This window comes from Amia ocellicauda, chromosome 3, assembly GCF_036373705.1.
Source record: "Amia ocellicauda isolate fAmiCal2 chromosome 3, fAmiCal2.hap1, whole genome shotgun sequence".
Classification (NCBI taxonomy): Eukaryota; Metazoa; Chordata; class Actinopteri; order Amiiformes; family Amiidae; genus Amia; species Amia ocellicauda.
Window position 1 is genome coordinate 13,548,872 of NC_089852.1, and position 9,251 is coordinate 13,558,122.

General features: G+C 44.6%; 1 protein-coding gene across 1 annotated transcript in view; it reads left to right on the top strand.

Moving 5' to 3' along the window:
* ip6k1 (inositol hexakisphosphate kinase 1) overlaps nucleotides 1-7,348 on the top strand; it is a 49,418-nt gene extending 42,070 nt beyond the window's left edge. The window contains exons 3-6 of the mRNA XM_066698265.1: nucleotides 2,865-3,069; nucleotides 4,141-4,322; nucleotides 4,833-5,008; nucleotides 6,360-7,348. Coding sequence (XP_066554362.1) covers nucleotides 2,865-3,069; nucleotides 4,141-4,322; nucleotides 4,833-5,008; nucleotides 6,360-6,923 — 1,127 coding nt within the window. The 3' untranslated portion in view covers nucleotides 6,924-7,348. The remainder of the gene's footprint in view (nucleotides 1-2,864; nucleotides 3,070-4,140; nucleotides 4,323-4,832; nucleotides 5,009-6,359) is intronic.
* The last annotated feature ends 1,903 nt before the right edge of the window (nucleotides 7,349-9,251 follow it).

Below are 9,251 nucleotides of genomic sequence, written 5' to 3' on the forward strand. Positions count from 1 at the left end.
GCTTGGAGGAGAGAGCTGGGGCCGACTGATTGGGACAGCTTGAACCTGTTCCTGTGATTTACATTTAAAGAGCTGAGAATGTGTTTAAACCCACAGCAGCCATAGAAAAAGCCCTCCACTTTAACTCTGTCTGAGCCAGAACACAAGTTATGCCATGTAACAACAAAATAAGTATACATGAATCACTGGATTATGCACGGAGCGTCAAAACTGGGGGCTTTTCTGTAAATATAGGTTGACATGCAAGCTTATTCAGGACTTAGGGCTGTGCACTTCCAGAAAGAGACATTTCACTTCAGAAAAGGCTTAAAAGGATTTTGCAGCTGGTTGATTGAATCAGAAAATGGGCAGCAGGAGTGCTGTAGAATATCATAACTGACACATCTGCCAGAGACCAGTTCTCTGTTCTTGTGTGCCTTCTCTTCAAGACACACACCTTCCTCTTGACAGCTGCCTATATGGCCGTTGTGGTACTGCTGTGTGAGTGCTGGGGGTCTAAATGTTAAAAAGCTGGTCTTCGATTTGGTGAAGAAGACTGCCAACACAAACCTAATTTCACTGATTAACCACACAGGAAAAATCCATTATTTAGGCTGTTTGTTTAAATGCTGTGGGAAGGGAGAAAAAAATTAATCTACGGAACATAGCCTAATGGTCCAACTCCAACAGACAAACATTTTGGGGAAAAACAAAATCTAAAAAACTCATACCCATTTGTGATCTGCCCAGACCAGTCATGTGGTGGAGGGCAGCAGTGAAGCATTTTTTTATTTTGTCAGAGCACTGTCTGTTCCTGCTGAGAGATAAGGACCCAAATAATTGTGAAAGCACACTTCCCTGGAGATTATCCATTGGTGCTGTTAACCCTTTTTCTCCTCTTGGAGGGCTACAGCGCCCAGGCGGGATCACGCCATTGGCAGTGTGACTCTGGAGGCTGCCTGCTCAAGTCTGAAAGGGCAAGTCCATGATTGCCCCTGATCCAGGCTCTGTGTCTCTAAGACCATTACAAAACAAATGCAAGATGCCAAATGCTAATGCTCATTAAACTGAGCCTTGAGCCTTTCCTAAATTAGCCATGGCTGTGTTTATGTTGTTCAGTACAGCCCACCCCCCACACCCCACCCCCCACACCCCACCCCCCACACCCCACCCCACCCCTACTGCGATACAGGCTGGTTTTAAACTTCACTGTGACATCAGCCCTGTCTCCATTCATTACTGCCCTGGCCAGCATTGACATCATCAAGGAAGGATCAAAGAACTAAAAGCCAGCTATTTGCTAGTCAGCAGAAAAATGCTGGATTATTAACCCCCACTCCCCAAGCCTCTCAGTCTTCTTTTTCTAGACTTCCCTGTCCTCAGTTCAGAACTGAATGTCTTTGCTGCTCAGCATTTTTGATTTGATTGTATTATTTGCGTTTCTGTGTGCTGGAATCCAGGCTGCTTCTGCGCTTATCATTCTATCAATCACTGGTGGTATTTCGTCCTGTCAGGTTAATTTATTATTATTTGCTTTCTGCCAACTCACTCGCCTCTTTGCATGACAATAGTCATTCAGTATTTCTCCTTGGCTGAATCTTGCTTTTAATTTTTTTTTTTTTCCATTACGCCTGAAGGATTTACAAAAGAAAAGAGTTGAATATAAGTTTGAAAAGGGGGGACAAAGAAGTTTTGAAAAAGGAAAGCTCTTTTTGTCTAAATTTGAAAAACAGTAACGCTGTCTCCACAATCTCAATGTAGTGATTGCAGTGATATTACATAACAAAATCCTTTTTAACCAAGGGAAATTGGGGAAGTTATGGCCAAGAAATGTATTAATGGATAACATACTACCCTAGCAATGTCATTGTATCAGGTAGTTTGATTAGTTATGTTTGACTCTGATTCTGTGATTTACATAAATAGATAATATTTCCATATGTACAGTATATATGCTCAAAAGGGCTCATTGGGAGGTTAATAGACTCTATGGCAGTCAGTCGTGACTCAAAGCCTAAATGCCTGCATGAACTGGCAGTGAGGGCAATCTGGAGACGCAGTGAACCAGCGGGAGACTCCGGCCAGCGCTGTCCTTTATGCCCTCTGTTCGCAGACTGAATGCTCAGACTCCAGTCGAGTGTTCTGAAGCTGCAGGAGTGGACAGTGCTCACAGAGAGATTTTAGTGCTGTATACAGCTTTTACAGAAAGTGTACTGTATGACTTGGTCTGTAGACAAGCTAAAGGACTGTAATGATTCCTGCATCAGAAACACTGGGTTGTGTACCTAATTTTCCAAATAACTTGTACCAGTTGATCTAGCAGAGTTACAGTAACTTAAATTTAAAAAGAACCATTGCAATACACAGCGTATCTGCTGAACAGTATTTCAATATAGTACTGTTTCACTAATGAAGTTGAACAGCAGAAACGAGAGCCAACTGTTTTCAGATTGTGTGCCTGGTGTTGTGGAAAAGTGTCTTGTTTTTGTGGTCCACACTAGCAGGACTGCAAAGCTGTCTCCCTGTCAGGATGGATCTATTTTAAATATTACAGGTGGTGCCGACGGTTGCGACCATGAGGACAATCGCCTCTTGCTCCTCCTTTATCCGACAACCTTACAGGTATGCTTTCTCTCTCTGGCTCCAGTTGAATATGTGGCACAGCGCCAACCCCAGAGACAATTTTTTTAGGCCTGGAGGCAAAGTGATAACAAACCATGTAATTTCAAAGCTCGCATTCAAATGATACGACTTCCAAGGCTGCGTATTATATCGGCGGAGCAAGAGATTGTAGTCATGGGCGTGACTGGTCTTTGAAAGAGTTGGCTCCTGGGAACTCGGGTGGGCTGCTGGCTGACTGGTGCTCTCACCCTTCCCCCCCACAGGCGTGGTACTAGTGTGCTTCGAGGGGGACAGTGATGGCTACATTAACCTGGTGGCGTACCCCTACGTGGAGACGGAGGGCCTGGACCACGACGACTTGCCTGAACGGGACCAGCCACGTCGGAAGCACTCGCGCCGCAGCCTTCACCGCTCCAGCAGTGAGAACAAGGAGGAGCGGCCCGCCCACGAGAGTGACAGCAGTGAGAGGTGAGAGCCACAGGCACGCCCCATGCAGTCCCCTCCGCCACGCTCGAAGCCACACCCGTGACTGAACGCTCCCACTTGTTTGTGTGTGGCATGTCAAACAGCTGTGATATATTATCCTCTGGTGGAAACTGTTAAAATATAAGTGTCCTTCCCATAACTGATGATAACTTCCTCTTGCAGCACCGGTCGGGCCATATTGGTGATTATATAACTGGTTTGAGTCTGAGCTGGTTCATAGCTGCCAGGATTCTCTGAAGCGGTGGTACACAATTGGCCCAGTAGTGCCTAGACCATTTCCAATATGTAATTCCAGATTGGGGGCCACTTAAGGAATACATTATTTGGTTCAAAATTAAGAAGGAAATAAAAATGATTTAAATCTTAAATCACAGGTGACTTCATTGCTTTACACACACACACACACACACACACACACACATATAACACCCCTGCCTCCCTTGACCAGGTCTGAGTTCAGAGATGCTCATATTTGCAATGAAGGTCTAGGTGTATTAAAATAAGCACATTAAAGAAAGAGGGAGGATTAGCAATTTGTTTTGAGAGGTGGTGACAAGGATTTACAGATCTTAGGAGAAGACGATAATAATACTTCTAATACTTCAAATAAATAGACTTCTAATGTATTTTGATGGATTTTGGAAAGGTTGTTGATTTTTAATAAATACAACAGAATGTTGTATTATTATTATTATTATTATTATTATTATTATTATTATTATTATTATTATTATTATAACATTTCTTAATAAACATCCTTATCAAGGGCACCTTCCAGATGTTTAAATATATCCCATTATTTGTACATACAATTACCCATTTATACAGCTGAGTTTTCTTTAGTTTTTTAACTGGAGCAATCTAGGTGAAGCACCTCACTCAAGGGTACAGCTACAGTATGGGACTGAACCCACAACCCTTTGCTTCAGAGTCCGGAGTCCTAACTGCTACACTGCTGCCCTGGGTATTGGTTGATGTAAAGATATAGCACCACTGCTGCCTGTGTTAAGTGTCTTCCATGTGATAGCCAGAGCCTCTGTGTTGTGCCCCCAGCCTCCAGGAGCTGAAGAGCCCTCGCGTAGAGCTGCAGATCCACTCTGATGTGCCCTTCCAGATGCTGGACAGCAACAGTGGGCTGAGCTCAGAGAAGATCAGCTACAACCCCTGGAGCCTGCGCTGCCACAAACAGCAGCTCAGCCGTATGCGCTCCGAGTCCAAGGACAGGAAGCTGTACAGTATCCTTTCTCCTGCCTCTTGCTTTATGCTTCACTGGTTAGCACCCCCCTCCTCCCAGCCCAAGAATGTGAAATACAGAAGTCCAAGTTCACTTAAATGCTGCAACCCGCACATTCAAGCACAGCATGGCACTGAGACACTGAGCTGAGAGAGCCATCTAACTGCAAGGTACTGCAACTGCAGGGCAAAAAAACTAGGGAGTCCCTGGGCTTCAGTTTCAAATGTTACACTGTTACCTAAGTGCAGCTTTTAAATTCTACGCATTTCTCACTGGTGGAGTTATTTTTTTCTGCTTAGATCATGTTTTTCTCCACAAACCAGGTGTGTGATTTTACCAATTGCAGGCCTCTATTTCGACCTTTTATCCTTGAATCTTTGAATCCTTGTTGAAGCACGAAGGTCATTATTTGTGCTTCAACACTTACAAGCACACACAAACCAAAAGCATAGGTAGGAATGCGGAGAACTGGCATAGTGGTAGAGGAACAGCTCCTTGACTCCTTTCCCAGAATTCCTGCTGCTGGAGAATGTGGTACACCACTTCAGCTACCCCTGCATTCTGGACCTGAAGATGGGCACCAGGCAGCATGGAGACGACGCCTCTGAAGAGAAGGCTGCCAGGCAGATGAAAAAGTGTGAACAGAGCACTTCAGCCACGTTGGGAGTGCGCGTCTGTGGCATGCAGGTGAGAGATCACTGTGCTGATCCCGGGCTGTGTACTAGTTAACCAACACTGGTCTGTGAGGGATGTCAGGCACTGGGGAGTCAGTTATAGTGCCCCACACAGAGAAAATACACTGCCAGTGTATGATATTGATTGGCACCTGGCACAGGAAGGCAGTTTCAGTGTGACCAGCTGTTCTGATGTCATTTTGTTTGTCAGTGATATTTTTGAAATTGGGAGTTCACAGTGTTGTTTTTTGATTTGTTGATCTCAAAAACATATTATTGATTCACATTTATTTCAGAAATCCTTTTTTTCTCAATATAATTATTTATCACAACACAGATAATAATTCCATAATCATAAACATTGTCAAAGTGATATTCTGTCTGCTCATGAAAGCCGCTCAATCCTTCAAATCAAAGTCTTGGGTTTGAATTTAAAGCATTTGCCATGCACATCAAAAAGAAAACATGACCAATTTAGTGTGAAGAAGTTTTACATTTTCCTTCTTTCTTGTGAGGCGTTCTGATTTTTTATGGCCCTGACAGACTGCCCAGTTGTCCGTGCCTCTCCATTTGCCAGCTGTGCGAGAACAGGCAGTGCTGACCTCACAGTTCTGTGTGATATGCAGCGTTTCTAATGGGCTTCCCGTTTTCTAATCTCTCACTGCCAGCCTGCGAGATTGAACACCAGGCAGGCATAGAGATGAATGATGGGCTGCATCGATCCCCCTGACACAGCTAGAAATTGGGACATGCTTTGAGGAAACACGTGGCCCCTGCTTTTTCTGTGTGCTTGTCATTAGGATTTTTCCCCTTTCCAATATTGCTGGAGCAATGTCAAAAAAAGTACTGTACCCAGGATAGCAATGAAGAAAAATATTGGTGTCATTCATATACAGGAGCTGAAATAGTGAATATTGATGGTCGTTTACACGGCATAGGGCTTGCTCAATTCTGGTCCTCAGGGTATAGTCGTATTGAATATTTCATTCAAATATGTTTTTACATACTTTTTTTCTGTACTCAGACCCTTGTTTCAGTAATAATCTGCTTTGGGAATATATAAAAACAACATCAGCAAAAACTAGCTCCTCATCAAATCCCCTGCACCTGTGTAAACGTCTCTTAATAGGTTACCAATGGATGATGTACACACAGGTGGGAATTATGCCATGTCAAATGCATCCATAGTTATGCTTAAGCCAGATTGCTTTAATTTAAATCCCATGTACATGTGTATATATAATGATAAATAAATTCCTTACTCCTGGTCACTGAAACAATATAACTCAATAGGGGGAGTTCTGAATCGCAATGCATTGTTTTGCTGTGCTGCTTCTCAGACTTTCTGTTGTTGACACCCATAGGTGTTCCAGATGGACACTGGGCACTACCTGTGCAGGAACAAGTACTACGGCCGGGGGCTGTCCATCGAGGGCTTCCGCCACGCACTCTACCAGTTCATGCACAACGGTGCCCAGCTGCGGAGGGACCTCTTCGAGCCCGTCCTGGGAAAACTGCACAGCCTGAAGACTGTGCTGGAGAGACAGGCTTCCTACCGCTTCTACTCCAGTTCCCTGCTCATCATCTACGATGGCAAAGAGCTGGGTCTGGAGCCCTGGCAGAGAGCGGCTGAGGTGCCGCCTGAGAGGAACCCCAACCCTCCAAGCCCCAGCCCCACAGTACATGGTCCCTCGGAGCCCGCCCAGCTGCCCGCAGACTCCGCCCATCTGCCCCCAGAGCCGCCCCCTCCATCAGACCCCAGCCACCCTCCACCCAATGTGGACGTGCGCATGATAGACTTCGCCCACAGCACCTTCAAAGGCTTCCGCGACGACCAAACGGTGCACGACGGGCCCGACAAGGGCTACGTTTTCGGACTGGAGAGCCTCATCAAAATCCTGGAAGGCATTCGAGATGAGAACCAGTAGCTGAGACAGAACTCCCCTTACCCTCCCCTGCTCCTCACCTTCCTCAGAGCACCTCCCCACCCATGTTCAAACTGAGAGGTCTGTTTCCAGAAAGAAGCACATGGATGGGGGTGGGGGGGTCACAAGGAGGCTATGGCTTCCTTTAGCAGTCAACAATGTGGAAGGGAAGACGTTAAGGGCACTGGTACCCTCCACTCTCGTTATGGATCTGCAGCCTAGAAGACAGTCAGAGCCTGCGGCAGGGTCAACAGCCCACAATCAGGTTGGACGTGGTGAAGCCCCTTGCGTTTCAGAGGGCCATATCTGCCGAGTGGGCACATAGCCACCATGTGGCCAACACAAGTATTTCAGGACAGCACGGGGCAGGAATAATGAACTATTCACAGCTCAGGGCATGTCCAGAGTTAAGCTCTTTCTTCACAAAAGGGTGGGTTGGCTGGTGGGTGGTGGGGGGGGGGGACGTCCCTTCAATACAAATCTTCTCAACAAATCTTCTCAACGGCCGTGAGGTATTCCTGTCAGGGTTAGAAAGGGGAACAGCTTTGGTGGGAAGTAGTTCTGAAAGCTTTACTAGCTGGAGAGTCATTTATCTGTGTTAAACTCCCTTTACAGCTCCCTGAGGTTAAATGCCACAGCTTTACTATATGAAAAACAATATAATACAGTTCACACGTTTTATGTAGTATTTTTTTCTTTTCTTTTTTTTTCTTTCTGCTTTCCTTTCAGATTCATTAGTTATTGTAATTTCAATTATACCGATGTATAGAACAGGATAATGTAGTCCATCATTTAGTCTGATTACCCTTCTCTCTGGCTGTCATAGTTTATATCTGGCAATCCTCCCTGATATTTAGTTCAGCCTGTCCTGATAAGGGTGCTGATGTTCCAGAAAGAAACCACATACTATACAGCCGAATCAGAACCACAAAAGTGTGATTCTTCGTCTTTTCTTTTTTTTTTTTTTTAATGTGTGTTTTTGGTTAAGGGTTGGAGAGCTTAAAAACACAGTGAACTCTACTACTTCATCAGCACATGTAGCAACAAAAGGACACGAGACTAAACGATCATTCTCTTCTTCAGCGGCTCTCTCCGCTATCCCGCCCGCAGCCGGAGAGGGGCTCATCATTAGTGTTGCTGGGTTAGGTTGTTCTCTGTGTTAAGTGGAACAGTTTTGCACTGCAGCTGGAACCACTTTGAGAATGTGGAGTTTTTACATATATATTTTTATTATTATTTTAGTTTTCAATGTTTCGCACTGTCATGTCCTCCTCTGGCATATACTCCAGGGCTTCAGAAGTGTTGAAATCAGTATTTTTTTTGGTTGTGTCCAAAGCACATTCTGGACAGTGTTGGGTATGTCTTTTTCCACTGTGCTGTTCTTTATCACTGGCCAACTCAGTTTCTCCTTGCAAATCTATATCCATGATAAGAATCCTCTTCATGTGGAGCAGACATTGTCTTGGACAGCACCAGTGATGTTTTTTAACAGTTTTCGATGCTCATTTTTAACCTTGAATCAACAAGGTTAAATAAGGTTTTACCAAAAGGGACAGAATACCAGTGATTTACATTTTAAATGATCCCTTGTGGTATCTGAGCCATTTCAATTCCTCTTACAGCAAATGTGTATCTTCACATCTTTTTTCATTTTATCTACTTAAGGAAGAAGGAAAAAAAAGGAATGTAACTGAAAATTAAGAAACCAAAATTAATTAATTCTGTGTTTGCCTGTGCAACTGTAGATTAGCATTTTAAACATGCTTAATTGAAAAATGATTAGTGAATCAAAATACACAAGACCTGGTGTCATAGACGTAGAAATACAAGCTACCCCAGCTAACGTCTCTCAGCCCAACTCCCCAAGAGAGACAGTGCCATGGGGTTTGATGACATCCTGTCCCCTTCCAGTCCAGATTCTCTCCATAACTGTGCCAAGTTGTCTCCAGGCCATCTGTGCTAGTGGCTATACTGAGGCCAGTGGACCTCACTTAATTTTCCTAATGCCCACAGCTCCATACGTGAAGGGCTTCCAAGGCACTGGGACATTATTTTCAGCTTCATTTTTAACATCTCGTTTCCTGCCTCTTGTAATTTTGAAGGGGATCAGACTCTTGACTAAACTTTGACTCAATTCTTTTTTGGTGTGTTCCTGTGCGCCGTCTCGCAGAGTAGAGGTTTCTCTAATGAGCAGGCAGTGTGGCTGTAAACTCACAGGTGATATTGCACATCTAGGATGACTTGTAGAATCCTTATGCTTTTCGGTGAAAGCAAAATGGATCCATTGAATGTGCTGTAGCTGCAAGTGCAGCCTAGCCACCACGACAGTCC